The sequence below is a fragment of the Ceratotherium simum genome, chromosome 7, assembly GCF_057802395.1.
Source record: "Ceratotherium simum simum isolate JZ-2026a chromosome 7, ASM5780239v1, whole genome shotgun sequence".
Classification (NCBI taxonomy): domain Eukaryota; kingdom Metazoa; phylum Chordata; class Mammalia; order Perissodactyla; family Rhinocerotidae; genus Ceratotherium; species Ceratotherium simum.
This window is the reverse complement of record NC_141906.1, coordinates 64,861,148-64,885,755: the sequence shown is the minus strand read 5'-3', so window position 1 is coordinate 64,885,755 and position 24,608 is coordinate 64,861,148. Positions and strand designations below refer to the sequence as shown.

The 24,608-nt window shown below is 43.3% G+C and overlaps 1 protein-coding gene across 1 annotated transcript in view; it reads right to left on the bottom strand.

Moving 5' to 3' along the window:
- Positions 1-6,534: 6,534 nt before the first annotated feature.
- HTR3B (5-hydroxytryptamine receptor 3B) overlaps positions 6,535-24,608 on the bottom strand; it is a 28,655-nt gene continuing 10,581 nt past the window's right edge. Inside the window, exons 3-9 of the mRNA XM_004427311.3 lie at positions 17,863-17,907; positions 17,424-17,533; positions 16,828-16,997; positions 16,162-16,319; positions 7,726-7,936; positions 7,408-7,590; positions 6,535-6,770 (exon numbers count right to left, since the gene is read on the bottom strand). Coding sequence (XP_004427368.3) covers positions 6,535-6,770; positions 7,408-7,590; positions 7,726-7,936; positions 16,162-16,319; positions 16,828-16,997; positions 17,424-17,533; positions 17,863-17,907 — 1,113 coding nt within the window. The remainder of the gene's footprint in view (positions 6,771-7,407; positions 7,591-7,725; positions 7,937-16,161; positions 16,320-16,827; positions 16,998-17,423; positions 17,534-17,862; positions 17,908-24,608) is intronic.

The window sequence follows — 24,608 nt, the reverse complement described above, 5'->3', positions numbered from 1 at the left end:
TGTTTTATAGTTTTCGGTGTACAGATCTTTCACCTCTTTGGTTAAGTTTATCCCTAGGTATTTTATTCTTTTTGTTGCAATTGTAAATGGGATGGTATTCTTAATTTCTCTTTCTGCTACTTCGTTGTTAGTGTACAGAAATGCAACTGATTTTTGTATGTTGATTTTGTATCCTGCAACTTTACCATATTCGTTTATTACTTCTATAACATAGCTTTTTAATATACATGATCTCTTGGGGCTCTTGCGATAGACCTGTGGAAAAGTGGTGAATAATAATAATAATTGCTATCATTCTCAATGCCTCTAACGCAAGACACTATGCTCGGACTTCATAAATTGTATCTCACTCAATCCTTACAGCACTTTGGTGGAAGAGCTCGTTCTCAGAATTTACAGATGGGAAAAAACTGAAGTTCTGAGATAACTCAGTAACTTGCCCAAGGCCACTAACCCAATGAGTGGTGGCGTTTGAATTCAAACTCCCACATTCCGTCACTAGCGCCCCCGCTCCATCCACATGTAAGGTTGGCAAATATGAGCCTCTTTTAAGGAGTGATGGTCAAGAGGGCAAGTTTTGGAGTCAGGCTGTGCCTGAGTATAGCTGACGGCCCCAGAGTGTGGGGTCTGGACTCAGCTTGCTCAGATTAGAATCTTAGCTTTGTCACTTGCTAGCTTAGTGATCTTGGGCTACTTAACCTCTCTGTTGCTTCAGTTTCTTTAACTGTGAAATGGGAATGATAATACTAGGGTCATTATGAGGATTATATATACTATGAGATCTCGTTATGTATACATATCTCATAGTATATGTAATCCTCATAATGACCCTAGTATTATCTATCATCTATCTATCTATCAACTCTCTGTCAATCACCTATCTATCTAATGAGATTAGAGAGAGAGCACTTAGAGAAGTGTCTGGCAGATATAACTGATACTGATTACTTGTGAAATAGGGATATTGATACTAATGATAAAAACTCTCACTTAATCAAGTACTTAGCATGTGCCCGGCCATTTTCTAAGCATTTTACACCTAGTAACTCATTTAATTCTCATAATAACTCTATCAGCTAGGTTTAATATTAATCCCACTTTATAGATGAGGAAACTGAGGCATGGATTTTAAACGACTTGCCCCAAATCACATAGCTAATAAGTGGTACAGCTGGAATTTGAACCAGGTGTGGTTCACCCAACAGATATTGACATGTTGATTGATGGTTCACCTTGGGCCAGGCACTGTTGTAGACACTGGAAATGCAGCAGGGAATACGATAAACTCCCTGCTCCCCAGGGCTGATGTCTAGGGCCCTAGAATAATACCAGCTAAGCACTCAACGCAGTGCTCAGCACATGACAAGATCCTCCCTAAACGTTAGCTCTGCTTACCCTCTGATGCCTCCTCGCCTGTGGCAGACATGACTAATTGATCACAGCATTCTTTCCCACAGAGCCCTGCTGTAGCCCCAAAATCTGTCTCAAGACAGCACTCTGGCAGCCTCTGCCAAACCCTCAGGTTTGCACTGAGACCAAATCTGTGTCAGCTCTGAAGACTATGCTGTCGTGGAAGAGATCAATGTTTCTGACCCCAAAGCCTGTGGTGTCCACCACCCCAGGGGGATGGGGGTGGTGGCAGGAGGAAGGGACTGGAATGGAGGAAGAGGAGTATGTGGGGAAGAGCTGAGAAGCCAAGATTGGCTGGGGAGGTGGGGAGAAAAAGAAACGCAAACAGCACCTTGACTCCCTTGCTCTCAGCCTGAACTCCCCAAGGACGATGAGCAGGGTGACCGGGAGCAGAGTCTGCTCAAGGGCTGGCCGTGCTGGTCCCTATGCAGCTCTGGTCCCTAGTGACACCAAATAGGGCTGATAATCCCACTAGGTCCAGGTGGGCTCCAAGTCTTTGGAGCCTGGCACTGGCTGGAGGAGAGGTAGAGAGGGAGCAAGGGGCTCCCACCACCCCAGATCTGGAGTCTGTTACCCAGCAGTCCCTTCCCACCCCTGCAGAAAGCTCCACTGCAATTCCTGCTTTATGGCCTCTGCCAAATGAAGCACAAACTTAACTACATCACCCCTCCGACACGACGGGGAAGGGGGCTGAGGGTGGCACGCTGGGCTGCTTTAGTCCCTTAATCTAATCACTGGTGTGGGTCATTTCAATTACGGACACCAGAGAGTGGTGGGGGGTGTGTGGCTGCTCATAAAAGTCTCCATGCTGTTGCTCAGCTGATTATGAAGCTCTTACCGTCTCGGCAGGTAAATAACTCAGGACTGAGAGGTTCCGGCTGCTGAGAGGGAGTGTGAGCCAGGGAACAGGATGGGAAGATGCCTGAGATGGGCCCCAGGGAACAGATGGGGGTGCAGGGAGGGAAGCACAGCCCTCCTGGAGGGAACATGGGAACTGAGGTCTCTGCCCTGGGGCAATCATCCACTATTGGGGAATTGATGGAGAAACTCCCTATCTTTAAAACCCAAGATCTAAAGCTTTCTAGAAACCTCAGAGCCACAGAGTATGGAGAAAATTTAAGCTCCATCCCCTTCTACTAACCAGGGCAGCTCTCTGGTTTGCTTCCTGGTCTGACCCATCCAGGCTTAAAGCTGGACCACGGGAGACTGGCTGGGTCACAGAGATGCAAGAGATGAGGGCTTGGCTTCCTTTACCACAGCGGCTCCTTTTCTCTAGGACAACTGGAGAGGGAGATGGGGATGTCTTGGAAGGAGAGTGAGACCCTCTGCCGCCTAATTACTGGCCATACAAAAGGCTGCGGAGGCTATGGGAGATCACAGCAGCAGCACTTGGAAGTTATTCTGAGATGTAACGACGAACGCAGGGCTGCCTGTCTAGCCTGGCGCTGTGCTTAACTAACTCCTTATTCTAGACGTCAGTGAAGTCCCCAGAACTGGAGCTGTGATTTCTTAGTGAGTGTCGAAATGACCTTAGATTCTGGGAAACAGCAGATGGTAGGAGCATTCACAGCTGGGAAAATCCCATTTTTGCTCTGTTCCTCGGTTTCCTTCCCCTATGAAACAGGCATCATGAAAATTGTAAACACTTGGAGGGGCTGAGCTAAAGCTGCTCTGTAAATAAGGGCTGTTGGCACCCTATCCTCCTCCCGCTGCAGAGGAACACTATTCCAGGAGGAGTGCTCCGGTGCCATTTGATGCACACTTGACCTGGGGCTTAGAATGAGTCCCTGGCTGCCATGTTGAGATGAGGGCCACTTGGCACTTGCACAGAGGAGGTCCACACTGGGGCCCAGCTTAGCCACCAGGCTTCACTCCTGAAGGGCTGCTTCTTAGAGACTGACATAAAGAACTTGGGAAACATCCTCTAGGGAGGAAGCAAAGGTGAGCTGCATGGGAAGTGGAATGGGAAGACACTTTGGCAGCCCCCACCACCCACCCAAGTCCCCTACAAGGAGACATGTGATGGCTTCAGCTTTGGCCTTTAGGTCCTGGAGTAAAGGCACTTCTGGGGAGACCCAGAGCCTGTAACTGGCTTCTGATAGAGGTAGCTGGAAGAGGGACCACACAGCAAAGACTCAAGACTGGAATCCATCTGTTGATAGCAGGTTGGTCTCGTTTTTATTTTGTGATGTATTATTTACTTTTCAAAGTGCTGTTAAATACATTGCTTCATTCTGATCCTCAAAATTCTGTGATATGGGTAGAGTAAGTATAAGCAGCCCCAATGTCAAATACGGTAAGCTGAAGGTCTGAGAAGTTAAGCTCAAGGTTCCCTGCCTAGATAGTGTTGGAGCCAGGACCAAAATCAGGTGCTTTCCCCAAAACACAGCTGGAAAGGAAGGAGACTCCTAGTGGGAGTTCACTGCAGGCCTCTTCCTCCTCTAATAACTGAGGAAGTGAAGAGAGACTTGGGGACCAATTTAGAGGCTAACTGAGCAAGTCGAGGCAGAGGAGGCCAGTGGTAGAAAGTAGGAAATGAGGAGGGAAACAGGTGGAGGTTTGCACGGACACTTCCTGTTCACAAACTTCTTATGTTCCTCATTTCATTAACAGCAGCGGTGGAATTTCATGGACAATTGGCATTGAGCACTAACTGGGAGGTAATGAGAGAGGGAGAAAGCAGGTAAAGACTGTTTGAATTTAAATTCTTTTTCTTTGGGGGGATGGAGGGGGGCAGATTTTTTTTAAAGGCAATTTTAGTGCTGGAAAAAGTTCCTAGCAAACAGCTTTGGACTTTCGCGTCCTCTGCGGCAGTGTTAGGAGCGAAGACTGTCACTCAGCCCACCGTGTTCTTCTGTCTACCAGCTCCTGATGGCAGCCCTGAGTGAGGGATGCTGAGGGACCGCATGTCTGACCTTGGGTAGATTTTGTCCCTTAGACTTGGGAAAACACACTAGAAATGTGTCCACCATCAGCCATGAGCTAGAATGAGTAGGTCTGCAATAGTTATTGCAGAATCACCATGAGCAAAACTCTATATGGACCTGGGCAGAGATGGGGATAAACTAGAAATGGAAAACAGGATTACTGTTCCGGGAGCGTGTGGTCTATCTGACGAGCAATGCACACACACACGCGAGGCCATGAAACATTCAAAGGGAGAAGGATAAAAGATAATGTAAGACTAAAGATAGAGAAGAATGGACTGAGTCATGGGGTGATCAGGTGAAAAGGTGGAGGAAGAAGGCTGTTTTGAGCAGGGTTCTCAGACAGTGACACACACTTGGTGAAGCAAAAGAAGAGCATGTCAACTAGAAGTAGAGGCTTTGATGGAAATAAAGCCCTTCCAGAGGAGGTTGGCAAGCAGGTTAGCTTGGCTCGATTGAAGACTCTGTTATAGGAAGCAACGAGGAAGGAAGAAAGTCAAATATAAGGGGAGGGAAATTTTGTGGAAGGCTGGGATTCTAATCTTAGGACTGAGGTTGTGAGGCCACAGGACCTGCCCAAGACAGGCTCATCAATTCAGATTTGGCTACTGAAGAGTTGATTTGTTACCCAAGTGCCAGGTGATCAGGGCTTTTCTGTTCTGGACAGGTAGCTGCGGGCATAGACGGGAAGCTAAGGGGCCATCAGGACTGTGATGGTTAATTTTATGTGTCAACTTGTCTAGGCCACAGTACCCAGATATTTGGTCACACATTATTCTAGATGTTTTTATGAAGATATTTTTTAGATGGGGTTAACATTTAAATCAGTAGGCTTTAAGTAAAACAGATTATCCTCCAGAATGTGGGTGGGCCTCATCCAATCATTTGAAGGCCTCAACAGAAAAAGACTGACCTGTCCGGAAGAAGACGAAATTCTGCCAGCAGACTGCCTTTAGACTTGAACTGCAGCTCTTCCCTGGGCCTCCAGCCTGCTGGCGTAACTGGCAGATTTTGTATTTGCCAAACCTCTACAATCACATAAGTGTTATGGGCTGAATTGTGTCTCCCCAAAATTCGTATGTTGAAGTCCTAATCCCCAGTACCTCACAATGTGACTGTATTTGGAGAAAAGGCCTTTAAAGAAGTAATTAAGGTTAAATGAGGTCAGTGGGTGGGCCTTCGTCTAATGTGAATAGTGTCCTTAAAAGAAGAGGAAATTTGGACACAGACACACACACAAGAAAGAACATATGAGGACACAGAGAGAAGGCAGCCAACGACAAGCCAAGGAGAGAGGCCTCAGAAGACACCAACCCTGCCAGCACCTTGATCTTGGACTTCCAGCCTCCAGAACTGTGAGAAAATAAATCTCTGTGTAAGCTATCCATTTTATGGATTTTGTTATGGCAACCAGAGCAGACTAACACAAGGATAGTGGATTATAAACTCCTTGAACCCACGGGCCATGCATTAAGCCTATCCCCTAGCTCAGTGCCTTCCACATGGTATGTATTGACTAAATGTTATACTAGATTGGGCCTAGAAGACTTGGCACCTGGATTCCCTCCAACAGTAAATCATTGCTGAGGAGGTACAGAGGAAGATGGACTCCACCAGGGTAGCGGGAACAAGAGCTTCAGGATACGGATATGGTGGGGATTTTGCATTCTGGTTGGTACAAGGTTGACCTCAGGAATAAAGTCAAGTGAAGAATGGTGTGTGACTGACTTATTTTGTACTCTCTGGTGTGCCTAACATAATGCCTAGGACTTAATTGACACTCAGTAAAGGTTTTGTTGAAGGACTGAATGAATAAGTGTCCAAGACAGGACTAGGAGATGGAGTAGTCTTGCACTTTTTAAAAAACTGTTAATACATACATATATGTTTGTATGTGCCTAGAAATTTTCTGAAAGAGAGATTGCTAACGTGGTCACATTTGGGGAGTGAACTGAGATAAGAAGGCAGGCTTACTTTTCACTCTATGCCTTGCGCTGTTTATACATTTTCATCATGAATGCATTTCTCCTGGGTCATTCAGGAGCTCATTAGGTGTGAGTATTTGGACTGAATGAAAAGAAGCAACGGGGACTGGAGGGCTTTTTAGCCCAGCATTCATCCCAACTCCCCACAAAAATGTTTCAGCCTTCCCCAAGTGCTGTGAGAGCACATTGATTGAGACCAGAAACTTCAGTCTTCACAAGCCACTCCACAGTGCCCAGAGGGAGCACAGGGTGACAGTGTAGAGGCCCAGCACGACAAGGTAGCCTTGAAAGAGCAGTCGGTCAAAGCGTTCCAGGAGGGCCAGCCACCCGACCTCCTGTTGGTCCTCCTGGTCCCAGGTTCGGAAGTAGTCGCTGATGGATCTAAGCTGGGTCCAGACTTCCTTCAGCGTCCCTGGCTGGGCCTGGTGCTCTTGACCGATGGGGGACTCTGCGTGATAGAGGAAAACATCCTAGGTGAGCCCAGGAGGGTTGTGGGCAAAATTGGGCAGTGGCTTGTGTTGGGGTTGGGGACTCTCTCCCTCCCTGTCTAGGGGAGGCGAGGCTGTGCTAGAGGGAGCCCTACAGAGCACGGCAGAGCTGCACTGTGCAAGTAGGGTGTCTAGGCTCCAGCCATCTAGCAGATTTTCTAAGCTAGGGGCCACCTCACATTGGCTCAGTTGGAGTTTAGGGGCTGAGATGATTCTTATACTTTTTCGTATCAAGCAACTAGAACCCAAATTTATACAAATTGTATGTGTGTGTGTGAGTGTGTGCACCAGTACTCTACTATTCTGGAGTTGACGACTCAGTCACTTTAGGTAATTGGTTGAAATTGGGGAAAAAAAAAAACAAGCTAAAGTGCCTGAGGGTCCAACCGCCAAGCTAAAATGAGGCTTTCTGGAAAGCCAGCAGGAAGTGGTCTTCAGTCCCCAGAAAGGTAATGTAAAACGCAGTGCAGAGGCTAAGAAGCAGGAGTTTCAAATTTTTTATACAGCCTGACACACAGCCTGGTGCTCCATCAATGGGAACTAGTGCTGAGGGTGATACAGCAAGACATGGTAGGGGCCTCAAGGCTTCTCATAAACCTGTCATTGCAGCAAGCTGGGCCCTGGGATCCGTTCTAGGGCCATCAGCATCAGTGTCCCCTCGAAGGCACAAGAGGGGCCGCTCCTGCCCAGTGCGCTGCTCATTGTGGAGGAATTTGACCAACAGGATGGACTTAGATAAGCTGAGAACCAAGAAGGCCATGCAGACTGTGAAGAAGACCCCTGAGGGAAGGAACCAGAAGAGGTGGAGTTAGTCGGAGTCTCTGGGTCCTCTCCCTCTCCCCGTCTGAAATGCAACATCAGATCTTTGACGGGAGTAATGTAAGATGGGTGTCTGGCAACCCCAAGGCTGCTTACCAATCAGAGGGGTGCTCACTGTGCTCCTAGGCATCTCATCAGACATGTTGACCCTGAAGATGGTGTAGCCCACCAGCACACTGGTCTTGAACACAATCCTGGCACGGCAGGTGGGTGGTAGATAGAAGCTCCCTAGGTCCACAAGCATGAGGAAGATGCTGGGAATCAGCAGGCTCACGACATAGACCAGTGGGCGCCTGCGGATCACCACCTGGCCAGGGACAAGGAATCTGTTGAAAAGAGGGTCTAAGCCGACAGAATAATGTTTGGCCAAACCCATAGCCAAGAAGTCTCCCCGAAGTCCCAACGTGTTTGCATAACGTGAAAAGTCTATGTAGTTTAGAAATAGATTGTTTTGTGGTGTAGAAAGAAAAAATCCTTTAAGTTTTTATGTAGAGCTAATATTAATATTATTAATAATTATAATAATAAGAATAAGCTACTATTTATTTATCACTTGATGGATGCCAGGCACTGAGCTAAGTGTTTCATATGCTTTATCTTGGCTGGGTATTATTATCTCCATTTTACAGACAAGGAAACTGAGGTTCATAGAGATGAAATTGCGTATTCAAACTCACATAACTGGTGAGTGAGAAAATGTTTTAAAACCAGGTTTACACCAAAATCTTTCTTCTTACATCACATAATATGCAACATATTGCATTGTTTTTGGTTTAGTCTTTCTTCTTACTTGGAAGGCGAGTGCCTTAGCACCTGTGTATCTGTCAGAGTGTGGGCAGGAATAAATAGCACAATTAAATTGGGAAATTTGAGGAGGGCTTGACAAAGTGTGGACCAGGCATAGGGAAACACAAGAAGGAGGGCAGTGCCCCAGGAATTTGGGGGACTGGGTGAACCATTCCTTCCCGTAGGCCTGAAGGGGTCAAGGGCTGGGAATGTGTCTGGAGGCTGGGGCGAGATAGGCCTGCTGGATGGGAGTCGTGGCTTCCCCTTGGAGGCATAGCCAGCCAGGCAGCAACTCCACAGGGATGGAAATGGAGAGATAAGCACCCCCCACCTCCAATCTCTTGCCACGGCTCCCCCTGCCCTCTACTGGCCAAACATGACCAGAGATCCCATCTCTGTAGGCGACATTCTCCAGCAGCAGAAAGCGGGAGGTGAAGGGGGAGAGTGGATCTGAGTGGGGGGCCAGCTGAAGATATGCTCATAGCCTGCAGTATGGCTGGATGCAGAGCTGCTGAGTGGGTTTTGCAGCTGGGAATTTGAGTCTCATAAAATTGCAATGATTGTTGCCATGTTTTTACACCTAGCTTCTCCGGGATGGTGATAGGAAGTGTCTTTAATAAACACAAGCTCTATTCTTATCCTTCCTGGAGAGGAACCAGGAAATAACAGGGCGGCTTCCCCCACCAGACTGTGGGCCCTTTGAGAGCGAGAGCAGTAACTTTTTTTAACCCCTCCTGGGGCCAAAAATAATGTCTATCTTATAGTGAGTATTTGATAAATGCTTACTGAACAGATAAATGTTCTGGGCCTTTTCTTATTAGACTTGGAAAACAATAATGTGTGAAATCTCCCATTGCTCTGATTCACCAAACAACATGCTTTCTATGCATCAGATGGGGTGCTAGCTGATGCTTTTACACCTGTGATGTGATTTATTTAATCCTCACTGCGAGCCTGTTAGCAGGTAGTATAATGTCCCCACTTCATAGATTTTTAAAACTAAAGCTCAGCCCCTAAGTAAGTCGAGTAGGTGGCAGAGCGGGATGTGCCTCCATATCTTCTGATTCCAAACCCAGTGTTCTTTCCTATACAGTGTACTCTCGATCCGATCAGACCTCTGAGTTGAGTTCAGGGTTCTCCTCCCTAATTCAATCTCCCTCTCTGGAAGAGAATCACATAGAAATGAGCCAAGACAGAGGCCAGGGATGGAGCAGAAGGTGGTGGGGGAAGAGCTTGGCTGGGCGAGACCAGACATCACCTGGCTGATGAGAGCGGGGGCTCCCCAGCCATCGGGTCTGAGGGCATATCCCAACTCAGGGGAGCTTGGCAGGCCAGAGCGGTTTGGCGGATTATAGTCTGGCTGTTGTCTTTCACATTAAACACAATTGGCTGCAATATCTAAACAGGAGCAGCGCTCACTGCTTTGCAATAACCTGGTTAAAATACATTTCTACCAAAGTGCAGTCAACAAGGAAAACAACAACACGAGCTGCCATCAGCCTGCATCTCTCTAGCTCCCTTCGTCACGCTGAGACTAAGATGGCTGTGGTCAGGTGGGGGCAGTAAGAAGGGAGTCAAGTGGTCAGAGTCCACAGGGGTCTTGTGTTGTGGGCCAGGCCCGGGCTATTGGTGGTCTGGCCACATGGGGTGGGGGGCGACCAAGCCTGCTGTCTCTGGTGGGTAGAAGCAGAAGATCCCCTACAGATTTCATGGCGGATATTACATGAAAGAGATGTAAGTCTAAGAACACCACCCTAAAGAAAAGTACAAGTAGGCATATTGATTAAGACGAAAAAGCCCAGGTGTAGAGTCAAGGGGACAGAAGCTCCTGAGCCCTCAATTCGAGGTGTCTGCGTGTGCTAGTTTAAGTGATCCTGGGTGAAGTATTTAACCTCTCCATGCCTTGATTTCTCCTTTTATAAAAAGCAGTTTACTTTTGCCAAACACCTTGGGTATAACTGAGATTAGCTGTTGTACTCTTTAAATAAAGATCCTATGTAAATAGCAAGTGCTGAGAATGATTCCTCTCCACCCAGAGCCTGATGCAGAGAGTGAATGGAAATCCGGGTCAGAACCAAAGATGGGCACTGTGGCTCCTCAGGGTCCCTGATTTCCAGAAAGTGCAGTTTTATCAAACCACATCTTCCCCAAGGGCCAAGGGAGAGGTGTGGCAAGAGCTAAGAGGTTGGGAGGCAGACCGGCTTCACGGGCATGCAACCCGTGCAGTTGCACAGAGCTGGGCACTTAGAAGGGCCCCACACTTGGTTTAATTCTCTGCTGGTGCCATTTTGAAATTCTCAATAATTTTTGAACAGGGGGCCCTACATTTTCACTTTGTGCTAAGCCCCACAAATTATGTAGTTGGTCCTGTGGGAGGATATTGCTCCTTGGATATCGACAGTAGCAGAAAGTAGAAGGGAAACATGTAAGTATAAGGGTAGACAATTAACTTCTGATGTAACATAAAGCAGAAATCTCCTCTGTCTATTTTCGGCTTATACAATTGTAAAGCTAGACAGGGCCTCCAAAACCACCTCATCACACCACATCATTTAGCACGGATGTTCCCACTCCTAAGACAGACCAAATAGTACCTACAGTTTTGGAAATGTTTTATTTTCATATCTCATTTGATCCTCAAAGCCCTTTATTCTCTTGTTCAAAAAACATTAATTGAGTATGAACAGAGTGTCAGTAACTATCCTAAATTTTGGTGGTAGAACTGTTAATATGACAGTGGCCTTGCCCCCTGACCTCCCACCCCATGTCTTATGGGATCAGGAACCAGACTCTGGTACTTAGATAAATCACAAGTCTGCAGATAGAGAGGAAGTTTGCCCCAAAATGGACCATAACCAAAGTCTACACATGACTTAGATGATGAGATTTGGACATTTTGAGTTTATATTGAGAGATATCTTGGTCTTAGAGTTGGTGTTAGAATGGATTAAGACTTTTGAGGATGTTGGGATGGAGTGACTGTATTTTGCACATGGAATGGACATGAGTTTTGGGGAGCCAGAGGGCAGCAGACTATACTGGGTTGAATAATGCCCCCAAGAATTCGTGTCCTTCCTGGAAGCTCAGAATGTGACCTTATTTGGAAACAAGATCATTGCAGATGTAACTAGATGAGAAGAAATCTTACTGGAGTAGGGTGGGCCCTTAACACAATATGACTGTTGTCCTTTTAAGAAGAAGAGAAGAGACACACAAAGGAGAATGTGAAGATGGAGGCAGAGATTGGAGTGATACATCTACAAACCAAAGAATGCAAAAGATTGCCAGTAACCAACAAAAAGTTAGGAGAGAGGCATGGAGCAGATTCTCCCTCAGTGTGCCAAGAAGGAACCAACCCTGCCAACACATTAATTTCAGGCTTTTAGTCTCCAGAACTGTGAGAGAATAAATTTCTATTGTTTTAAGCCACCCAGTCTGTGGTACTTTGTTAGGGAAGCCCTAGGAAACTAATATTGGTGACTTGCCCAGTAATACACAGTGGATGGATGCCAAAGAATGGACTGGAATATACTGCATTATGTTTAGTTGTGTGTCACCATCATATAGGATTAGGCACATAGTTTCTGGAGTCAGATTGCCTGGGTTCAAGTCCAGGCTTCACTAGTCACCCTGTAACCTTGGGTAAGTTACTTAACTTCTCTGCACCCCAATTCATCTACTTGTAAAAATGTGGATACTTAGAGTACCTATCTCATAGAAATGTGAGGATTACATGTACAAACTCTTAAAATGGTGCCTGATGCAGGGTAAGTGCTCAGTTTTGTGGTTATTGTTATTACGTCTCCCTGGGCAGATTTTGAGGTCCATATAGATATCAGGAGCCTTGTTTTATTCATGTCTGTGTCCTCAGTGCTTACCATTGAGCCTGGCACATCATAAGAGCTCAAAAGATGTTCGTTGAGTTGTATTACAGTCTGTTAATAATGCTACTTTTAGTTCCAGTACTTTTAGTTCCAGAATGGAGTTAGCCCAAATGGGGTTTCTCCAATTGAGGTCATTCCTCTGAGGGCTACCTCTCTGTGGGTGACGCCATAGGCAGCAACCTCTGCTTATGCTGGGGGAAGGTATGTCTCCAGCTCAGTGAGACACTGCTCTCTGCAGAACAGCCCCTACCTAGAGCCCATCATTTCTAATGGACTAAAGGAGCTGGTGCCTTTAAATTCCACAGAAAAGGAAGAAAAAGCATTTTAGTTTCAGTCCGTGTTCTCCATTAGACACCCTTCAGGTGTTAGCAATATTATGCCACAATTTCATTATCCATTAAAGCCAGGTAATAATAAGTACACAAAGGTATTTGGAGCCTATTGATGTTAATGAAAGAGATCAATCTAATTCAGAAAGTGTGTGTGGAGAGCTCCTTGGAGATGGAATAGGCCCCAAGGTTAGCCTCTAATTGCCTCCTTGATGGTAGACCCCACCAGTACTCAATTTTGCATGACCGTCTTTATGACATAGTTGGAATTTTGACGCCCAGACTCACGCTTCATACAGAAGCCCATTTTCCTCCTCTTCCAAGCCCCTCTCAGCATTCCCAATTCAGAAAGAAGCGGAAAGTTGCTGCCATGTAAGTAAGATCTTTGCACCGGAGAGTTTCTTGAATCTGGGCCACGGGTTGGGCTGGATTAGCAGAAAGTCCAGAATTCCAGGATTACTTGAGTGACCCTGGAAAGGTTTCTGGGGCTCTAAATTCTTGTTCTCCCTCTCTCTGTCTCTCTCTCTCTCCGTCCCCCTCTGGAGTGATCTGGTGGAGCTCAGAAGGATCGTCTGTCAAGTTTATCAGCTGCATTCAATGGATACCTCAACAAATTTACCCTAATCTAGAAAGGAAAATTATGTCAAAAAAAGAAAGTAAAAGAGGCAACTTTCTCTCCCAAATGCCCCTCTGCATTTTTCTAAGAGTCCCCTGTGGGGCCCCCAAATCCTGCCTGAGTAAACACCTTATTCAGTGTGAGTATATGTGTGGTTGGACTCACTTTAGTTTCCGCAGCTGTCCACCCTTTTCCATCCAACATGAGTTCTTAAATTTTATTCCTACCTCCTCCCACTTCTACTCTCATTCTATAAAAACACAAAACAAAACACCACCATACACAAATCAAATGCTCACCCTGCTGTTTCTGGGAACAAGCACTTCCAATAATGTATTGGAGGAAACCTCCCCTCCCATGGCTGCTGGATACCCGGTTGCACACAGACATCCTTGTAGGAAGAAGTGCCTGTGCCCCGGGCTCCCCGTGGAATTCAGCCTGACTCCAAAGCATCAGCGGTGCCTACTGATAAACAATGCATGCCCTAGAGCCCGCAGATATGATTGCACATTTGCTGGAACTAACAGGGCATCTGGAACATTTAGTTTGGTATCAATGGCAGCAGTGTACATCAGGCCCAGGGTGAAGACATGTTTAGAATAGATCATTGTTCCTCCTGCCTACCCCACCTATCGCCAGCCCCAGCCCCAGCCAGGTCATTAGATTAAGAGGAAGATGGTCCTTTGCTGTTAGGATGTTGGCCGGCCCAATGTTCACATCATTGGCCGAGGGCTGTTGAATTCACACAGAGTGCCTCGGTTGCTAAATTCAGAGTAGGATGCCTGGTATGGAGTAAGAGAACATGAGTGTAGCCACGGTGCACGTAGCAGGAATGGGGAGGCATGGAGTTGAGAGAGGTCCAGGGAGACAGAGAACTGGGATAGTCACTGAATCTATTTTAAGTCTTTCTAAAGTTTAAGAATCACTCCAGATTCTGGCTCCCTGCCTGACCAAATATGATCTGTGACTCTACTCCGGATTCTTTCCCTACTCTGTTCTCGAGGGCCAGGGTGGAAGCCAGCCCTGCTAGATAACCCTCCTTAGTCCCCAGGGCAAAGGGCCCCAGGGAAAAGCTCCAAGAGCATGAAATCGTATCCTGACACCCACCTCCGGTACACCTGGATGTCAACACTGTAAATGGAGAAGAAGCATGCTCGTGAACAGAGCAAAGGAATGGGACCATGGTTCCTGAGGTCCACGGAAGCCTCTCCTTCCTTAATCTTATACGCCTCTTAATCATATTTAAAATGGAGCTAGTACATAGAAAAGCTTTTGCCACTGTTGAGAAGACAAATTAATCTTTAGGGTGAAGGGTGACATGTAACTACAAATAACGGCTGCCCTATGGAGAGAAGGAGAGTGTGTGTGCACGCGTGCGCGCGCACTACTGTTTACCTGCCCCATCTCTTGCCTTTGTTTGTCTCCTCCGTGCAGTGTAGGTAATGGTGTGTGCAGCGTTCTCCGGAGTGCTTGGTAGGTGACTATGAGCCACCTCGCACGTGCTACTCCCTCACATTTCCCTTTAATGCTCTCCATTATTCGGGCTGCATTAATAATGTTTGTGGGCTGATATCTTTAAAATTAATGAGGTGTTTACTCTTAGCCAAGAAACTCATTGAAATTAAAAAAGCTTTCTTTTTTTCCCTCCCTTTCCCTCGCTAAAAAAAGTGGACAAAAAAGCCACAATGCAAGCTTTGCTAAAAACCAAGCAGAATATGCAAGGACCCAAACCCCACCGCTAGGAAGGTATGAGTTGTGAATAGCTAGGACCCAGCGTTATACACGAGTCAAGTTCAAACCACAGCTGTTTCTAAGAGGCCTCGATTTAACAAGAGCTTTGCTGCAAAGCTGCATACAACACCTTTTAACCAACGGAGGGTCATCTGTGCCCTCAATAATAGCTTATTTCACCACCACCCACCCTTGGCGTATAATTATCCATTGTTACTATAGCACCTTAGTCTTGTCTGAATTTTCCGTCTTATTCAAAAGGTTTGTTTCCAGGAGAATTCATCTTATGTGCAATCCTGACCTGTCTGTAGTCTCTATTTTTCAATTGGATCCATTACCTGGCATGAAAGACCCACCCCAAGCACCACCATCTTAGCTGACTTTGTGCAGAAAAGCAGAGGTGAATGCTAATGATGTGAGTCTACCGGTTGTATGAACTTGCTGCAGACCACTTGTGAGGACGGTTTGCCAGGAGGGCCAGGGAAGGGAGAGTGGCCGCCTCAGGAGTGCACAGCAGCAGGCCTCACTGTCCCGCCCTCTCACTGCACCTCAGGCCCCTGCTGGACAAATTTCCCTGTGAACAATGTAGGCAAGAGCGTTCCCAACAGCGCATCTGAGAAGTTCAGATTCTCATCACGTCCTTTTAGGACAGTTGTTCTCTCTAATCCAGAAACCACCAGTGGTCTCTGAGGATCCTGCAGGTGATTTGTTAGCTAGTCCCTCAAGATATTCAAGTTAATAATATGAAAATTTTATGCATCTGCATCTGGAATTAATTAATAATTTACTCAATTAAAAACAGAACAATAATTTTGAAGAGACACTGTTCTCCCGATTTGTTGTTGTTGGTGTGTGTGGGTTTTCTTTTTTTTCTCTCAGTAGCAGTTAGAAGTGAGGATGTTAGTATGTACCAAAAGGCTTGAGGATTCCTGTGGGGTGAGTGGTTCAGGTCTCCAAATCATTCTTTTTGTATTCACGTATGGAATATCTACATCAGGAGTTTGGGATCTGTGACTGAATCTCTGGTCTCTGAAATGCCAGAATGCAAGTGGATGTCCAGAGCCATCTGAATCAGCTGTTCCTGGATGATAATGAGTGAGAATATGCAACAGAGCAGAGATTCCAATAGAGAAAGCCGAAGATTGCAGAGGAGTGGGCAACAGGGACAGGAAGGGAAAGGACCTACATTAAACTGAATCTGTGCAAAATCTCCAACGCTGCTCTGCAGGATGTTGTATGTTGAGGGCACAGAAAGAAGTTCCCATTCACTGTCATTCAAAAATGCCTTTTTGTCATGCTTAATGTCTTCTCTGCTCCTCAGGAAGGCCAGGTCCACATCTTCCACTGAAAACAACAGGAACAATTCACTTTCCCATAATGAGAGGCACCAACATCAACTCATTTTTCTAACTCCTGGTCAAATCCTTCCTTTTGTTCCTGACCTTACATGTACAGCCTTACTGAGATGGGGTTCAACACAACCATTTTGAATTAGGGGTAGAGGTGTGGAAGAAAATCTTTCTAGCCATGAAAAAAAAGCTATGAATTTAGGGTGTGGATCTCACTATCCATAGAATGATGGAACTGCTCCTGTGACTTCTATAACATTCTCAAAGGCAGTGGAGGCCTGCCTAATATTGTATTCCCATACCAACAGCAGCAATGGGCTATACAACTGGGCATAACACTGTACTTGGCCAAATAATTGCAGGAAGAGATTTAGATTTGTAAAAAGTCAATGATGTGCAAGAATAAAATAGACCTGAGGAATGGCATAATACAATTCTACCTATGTGTGCCAACCCAGCACAGGTACGTTTCCCGCTAGTGGACTGTACCTCTCCCGGTTTACCTGTGTGCAGAATGCTGTTGAAGGTTAGGCTGCAATTCTGGATATCAAACGGAAAAGCGTATGTCTCTAAACTGCATGCAGAGACCACCTGGATGGGCTTAGCGTTCTTAATGGTCCCAGATGAGTTCACATAAACATAGGGAAGGTCAGGTGATCTTTCAATGTCCACACTGTATGAAACACAAGAGACCTTGTTGTAACAGAGAGAGCTTAGTCATTTCAATACACAGACAGAACTGATTATGAGATGGTAGTGATGATGACACCCAGGACTAGCCTAGAAGTACCAAGACAGAATCACTTTCCCCATGAGATAATTTACCCTGGTAGAGATGGGTTTGGCAATGACAAACTCATAAGTTACCTCACTTGCTACTGCTATAACACAGACATAATCCATGAGTAACCTCAAGTGTAGTAATCAAATCTGTATCTTAGATGATGTCAACTCATGGTACTTCTAACCTGAATATTCCCAACAAGATGCTCCTCTTCAAGTTGAGAAACAAAAAATAGCAATGACTGAAAGTAAGCAGCAACTGGCCTGAACATTCTAAGCAGATTAAACCACACAGAAATACACCCACCACACTTACAATTCATTAATGATGATATCAGGGGCCCAGATGGCACTTAGAGGTAGGGAGATCTCTCTAATCTCATCAAACATGCTGGAGTTCCAGGATAAAAACTCATCATCCCAAACCTGTTAGGAGTAGCCAAAAAGGAAACTTGTCAAAAGAGGGCAGTGGCAACCTCACCAAAGGACTGAAGAGGGATTTGGATGAATAACCCAATTGATCAGCCTGTTAGTACTATCTGTTAGGGGAGAGGATTTCACATCCAACTCCTAAAGACGGTGGCCCTAACCAGAAACGATGGCCATCAGCTTACATGGATTCTAATACATTAGGTCTGCTGCAGATCTGAGGAACTATAAACACAAAGATAATATCTATTCCTTACAGTAATTATACTTTGCAACAGATCGAGATCAGGAGTCCAGCATGCATGGAAGGAAACATAACCATTTACCTCACGGTACCATACACTTGTCTTTAACTTTTGATTCTGTGCATCCTGCAAAGCAAAAACAAAATCCACACCAAATCTTAACATATCAGTAAATCAAAGGTCAATTCAACAGTATGACAATTCAGAGAAAGAAAATCAAGTCTAACTAAATAATGCTGAATTTAAAAGCATTATCTTGACTCTTCAAGATCTGAGTATTCTCAGTTCCTATTTATTACACACAACTGTCTCTATGAGCTTTACTATATGATCTATGACAAAATGGCACTTTGACTGCACTTGACATCTTGAATGATCTGCTCATCTCTTTCCCACTCTAATTAGTTACTCTGCCATTAATCAGGCTAAAAAAATGATATGGAGTCTCAGCCAATTCTGGGCTGAAAAGATGAGACCAAGTTTTTATTTGTAATCATGATATTATTCATAATCTTTCAATGAAGGTTATCTTAGCAGCCATTCCCGTTAAGTTACCTTATGTTTGGTTTTCTCTGCTTTTAAAACAGACTGAATGAGCAAAATGTAAATGAGGTATATTTTTGATGATATAAATAGATGTGATTTCCCATGTCTGCAATGAGTCAGTGATTTTTTTAAAAGATTCTTCAAAAACAACCAAAAAAACCCCTCTTTACTAATTTTTCCATATCTAATCTAGTAAAGAACATTCTAAAACTACTATGTTCTTAATGATTAAAAGAAAAGGAATATCTCACACCACATACAAACATTAACTCAAAATGGGTCATAAACCTAAATGTAAGAGCTAGAACGATAAGACCCTTAGAGGAAACAGGGAGTAAATCCTTCTGACTCTGAATGAGGTAATGGCTTCTTAGATACGACGCCACAAGCACAAGCAACAAAAGGAAAAATGAATGGGACTTTATCAAAATTAAAAGCTTTTGTGCTTTAAAGGACACCATCCAGAACTAAAAAGACAAGAATGGGAGAAAATATCTGCAAATCATATGTCTGGTAAGAGGCTTGTATCCAGAATATACAACAAACTCTTACAACTCAACAATAAAAAGATAAACAACAATTAAAAAAATGAGTATCAAAGGACACAATCAGTGGAGTGAAAAGACAACCCACAGAATGGGAGAAAATATCTGTGGATCACATATCTGATAAGGAGTTAATATCCAGAATATATAAATAACTCCTACAACTTGGCAAGAAAATAAAACAACCCAAATTAAAACTGGACAAAGGACTTGAATAGACATTTCTCCAAAAGAGATATATAAATGGCCAATAAGCACATGAAAATATGTTCAACATCACTGCTATGGACCATACTGTGTCCTTCCAAAATTCATATGTGACTGTATTTGGAGATGGGGCTTCTAGGAGTTAAGTTTAAATGAGGTCGTAAGGGTGAGGCCTTAATCCATTAGAATTGGTGGCCTTAGAAGGAAAGGGAGAGAGAAAGATCTCTCTCTTTCTTCCATGTGAGAACACAATGAGAAAGCAGCCATCTGCAAGCCAGGAAGAGAGCTCTTACTAGGAACCAAATCAGCTGGAACTTCGATCTTAGACTGCCAGGCTCCAGAACTGTGAGAAATAAATTTCTGTTGTTTAAGCCACCCAGTCTATGCTGTTTAAGCCAAATACCAATTTGTTATGGCAGTCCAAGCTGACTAATACAATCACTAATCATGGAAATGCAAATCAAAACTACAATGAAATACCACTTCACAATTATTAGGATGACTACTATAAAAAAAAAAAGAGCAGAAAATAACAAGTGTTGGTGAGGATGTAAAGAAATTGGAACCCTTGTGCACTATTGGTGGGAATGTAAAATGGTGCAGCTGCTACGGAAAGCAGTGTGGCAGTTCCTTAAAAAGTTAAAAATAGAATTATCATATGGTCCATCAATTCTGCTCCTCAGTATATCCCAAAAGTATATAATGAAAGCAGGAACTCTGACAGATATTTGTACACCCATGTTCATAGCAGCATTATTCACAATAGCCAAGGGGTGGAAGTGACCCAAGTGTCCATCAATGGATGGATGAATAGATAAACAAAATGTGGTATATACATACAGTGTAACATTATTCAGCCTTAAAAAGGAAGGATATTCTACACGTGCTACAACATGGATGAATCTTGAGACAGGCTCAGTGAAATAAGCCAGTCACAAAAGGACAAATACTGTATGATTCCACTTATATAAGGTTTCTAGAGTAGTCAAATTCGTAGAGACACAAAGTAGAATAGTGGTTGCCACGGGCTGTGGGAAAAGGGAATGAGGAGTTAGTGTTTAATGGGTACAGAGTTTCAGTTTTGCGAGATGAAAAGAGTTCTGGAGATGGATGGTGGTGATGACAGCACAACAATGAGAATGTACTTAATGCCATTGAACTGTACACTTAAAAATGATTAAGATGGCAAATTTTGTTATGTGTATTTTATCACAAGTAAAAATAATAATTAAAAAAATGAGCAAAGGACTTGAATAGACGTTTCTCCTTAGGAGATATACGAATGACCAATTAGCACATGAAAAGATGCTCAACATCGTTAGTCATTAGGGAAACGCAAATCAAAATGACAATGAGATACCACTTCACCCCACTAGGATGGCTAAAATAAAAAAGACAGAAAATAACAAGTGATGGCAAGGTTGTAGAGAAATTGGAGCCCTCATACATTGCTAGTAGGATTATAAAATGGTGCAGCCACTTTGGGAAATAGTCTGGTAGTTCCTCAAAGTGTTGAACATAGAGTTACCATATAACATAGCAATTCCACTTCTAAGTATATAACCAAGAGAATAAAAACATAAGTCCATACAAAAAAAAACCTGTACAGGAATGTTTGATGCAGCATTATTCATGATAATCAAAAAGTGAAAATAACCCAAATGTCCATCAACTGATGAATGGATCAACAAAATGTGGTATATCCATACCATAGAATATTATTCAGCAATAAAAAGCAATGAAGTACTGATACATACTACAACATGGATGAACCCTGAAGACATATGCTAAGTGAAAGAAGTCAGTCACAAGAGGCCATTTATTGTATGATTCCATTTATATGAAATGTCTAAGATAGGCAAATCTATAGTGACAGAAAGTAGATTAGTGTTTGCCTAGGGCTCGTGGTGGTGAAGTGTGGGGTGTGACTGCTAATAATATGGGGTTTCTTTTTGAAGTGATGAAATTTTCTTAAATCAGATAGTGGTGATGATTGCACAACTCTGAATATACTAAAAACCACTGAATTACATACTTTAAATGGATGAATTTTGTGGTTGAATTATACCTCAAGAAAGCTGCTATTTAAAAAATGTATTAATAAAGAAAAAGAAAACAATTTGAAGACATTTTTAGGGAATTTATAAGAAGGTTTATACAAACTATTAATAAAATCTCGAACTCATATTTTTCATTCCTTTCTGTGTATAATCCATCACTAAAAACTGCATCTTGAGAAGAGAATAGGAGGAATGGAAAATTCAAGATGAAGACATGTGAAATAAAATGTGTAAAACATTTCCCCTGCTGACTTAGGTTCAAAGCTAAGGAGTCATTTAGATGACCTTTTTATTTCTGTAGTGTTTAGTACAACACCAAATTTTAGTAGAATAATAGAGTTTGGGGAGTTGATGGCATGATAGCAAATAACAGCTCTGATTTTCTCCCCAGAACAGAGTATAGTCAATTAATTATCCAGCCAATTATCCCACCATATAAAAAATATACAATCTTTGTGCCTAAGGTCAAGACTACCACTGTCTTTAATCCAGCTTGGGTCGGGGTAGGGAGGCGCTACTGATATTTAGGCCAGGTGGATGGTGCACGTGGAATTGTGCAGTACACAGACTATATAGGCATACACGGGGTGACATCATTTGAAAGAGAAAAAATAAACTTTTTAGATTAAAGTTCCCCCTTTTTGCAATCAAGAAAGCAAATTGCTATTGAATAAGCATTTCTAGACACCTTGAGAAAGAAGGGATTGTGAGCAGATATGGAGTGACCTTACTTCAGTGGCTCGACAAAGGCTGGTCTGAGTGAATTTGCTCTACAGTTTTTAATGGACTTCAAACAGATACTTGGGAAAGGCAGTATCTATTAAAGTAGTACACAAAGTGAAAAGACTGAATTCACAAGTATTTCCCCAAGGAACAGCTTGGAGGAGGTATAGAGGGGACTCCCAGACAAGATCAGCTATGCAGAGGTCCCGGTATTTGAAAAAAGAGCACTGTTGAGAGCTCAAGGCTAGGTGACACCGCTTTCAAGTTCTACCAGCTAAGAGATCCTGAAATAGATCATGTCTCGCCCACTAAAGCACAAAGGCTCAGTTCTAGGCTTAGTTGCGAACAATGAGGGTTCCCCACAAATAGGGGAAATGAAAACAAGCTAAAATCTGGTTAATATTACTGGGAAATATAGCTATTACTACTCTTTTACAACAAATATACTTTACAGCTATGAAATGTCCTTGTCACTGTCATGCCACATCATGAATGCATCCCGTTGACTCAGTCATGTGGCTGGAGAAAAGGTCTCTCTGTTTTAATGTTTCATTTTCTCTATTATTTATCCAGTTGATTCCTATTAACTGTCGTATTGACTCCTTAACACTTCTTGCCCGTTGCTTTGTCATATTACAAGTAACAACAGTGTTGAGAGTTTTTTTCTAACATCTTATGGGGGTGTCTGGGAGGATTCATCATTCAGCTCTAAAGAACACAAAGGCAAAAAGGAGTTTGAGGCTAAAACTGAAATCTTTTTTTGTCAAAGGAAACAAGTTTCTCAATGCCAGCTGGTGAACATAATTGGCTCTCTGGTGGCATTATTCACAGCTTTTCCCTCTGTGCATCTCTCTCTCTCTTTTTTCTTTAGATACCTTCCATCTTGCTTGTTAAAAGCAAAGGATATTTCAGAGAATTGGAATTCATTAGTCTTCCTAACAGAGGGAGTCTATTTAGATCTAAATTGGTGGTTAGCAAATATACAGATAATTCCCGCACGTTCTTATTTATCTTTTCCAGTTCCGAAGACTATAGAAACAGATGCCTCAGCGTCTGGCTGGGAGGCTCTAGTCAATGGACTGGAATACAAAGGTATCTGGGATTCGAAATTGACAAAATTCAATAGGAACAAATTGAAACTCTTCACTGTTGAGTAGATTATCTCTATAATCAGATTTCCCTGAGGTACTCATAATACCCAGAAATTCTAAGACAAGACTGTAGTCTTTCATATAAACAAAACAGGAGGCAAAACATTATCATGGAAGCGAGGTGCAGTGATGAAAGCCAGGCTGAAAGCTCTTCACGCCAAACAAAAGTTGCCAGCAGTTCAGCTGCTGCCAGATGCATCCGACAAGTTATCTATTCACACCGGGAGTGTCCTTGTCTGAGCAGAATCTGTGAGTGATTTTACTGAGTCTTTCAAAACTGGCCCTGCCTCCGGAACGAACTTTAAGCTTAGCACACCTGAATGTAATAGAGACATATGTGATGCATATTAGACAAAGTCATTCATAAAGACAATCCTAGAATTGGTACTAACATATTTTAATTAATTAATTAATTTCTTAGGCAAATATCTGTCCAGTATCTTTGAAGTAATATGTGCTGCATATTGTGGGAAATATGAATACGGGAAAAAAAGTCCTTCCCTCAAGTAGCTTATTAATAAGTTAGGGCATGTGACATTTTAACAAATAACTATGTGCATTAAGAAATATACAGACTTCAGTGGATTTAAAGGAAGGAGACATCGTTGTCAGCTTGGAGAATTGAGGGAAATTTCTTTCAGGAGCTGAGATTTGAAGGACTATAATATTTTTACAGATGGAGAAATGAAGAGGAAGACATTCAGTGGAGGAAATAGAAGAATGAATGGAATACAGGCAGGAAACAAGGGGTTCAGTTTCATCGTAGTATTAAGCACATGTAAAAGATAAGTCCACGGGGCTGGCTGGGTGGTGCAGTGGTTAAGTTCACGCATTGTGCTTCAGCGGCCCAGGGTTCGTGGGATTGGATCCTGGGCACAGACCTACTCACCGCTCATCAAGCCATGCTGAGGTGGCGTCCCACATAGAAGAACTAGAAGGACCTACAGCTAGGATATACAACTACGTACTGGGGCTTTGGGGAGAAAAAAGAAAAGGAAAAAGAGGAAGATTGGCAACAGATGTTAGCTCAGGGCCACTCTTCCTCAAAAAAAAAAAAAAAAGATAAAGCCAAGACAATAGATAGGGATAAAACTAGAGGGATGGAAAATAAGGTTTCTGAAGGAAACCTTGTCATATCCAATTATATAATATGTATAACATATTCTGGTAAAAACTTAGTATATTCCAAAACAGTGGAGAAAAACACATCTTTGAAAAAATAATGGTATTCTCCTTAAATACCATAAGGAATAAAATCATTTATTTTCTTTTATTGAGGTAGAAAGAAAGAGTTAGATAAAAATTTTCAATTTGATACAGTTGTTCCAAGGGAAAATATTAATATAAAGATCTTACTCCTTTTCTATATTTATCTTTAAATAAGCCTCTAAAGGCAAGTCTGAGCAATTCTACTTTATCTTAATCAATATGAAGTTAGAAAGTCAAAGGATGAGGAGAGACCTAGAAGGCAGTCTTAATCCTTTATTCGAGACTGATTATACCTCTACCCTGAGGTTTCACATGACGTGGTTCATTTCATATGTCTATTCAAATCATGTTTTTTCCCATTGTACGGTGTCTGATAAACAATACAG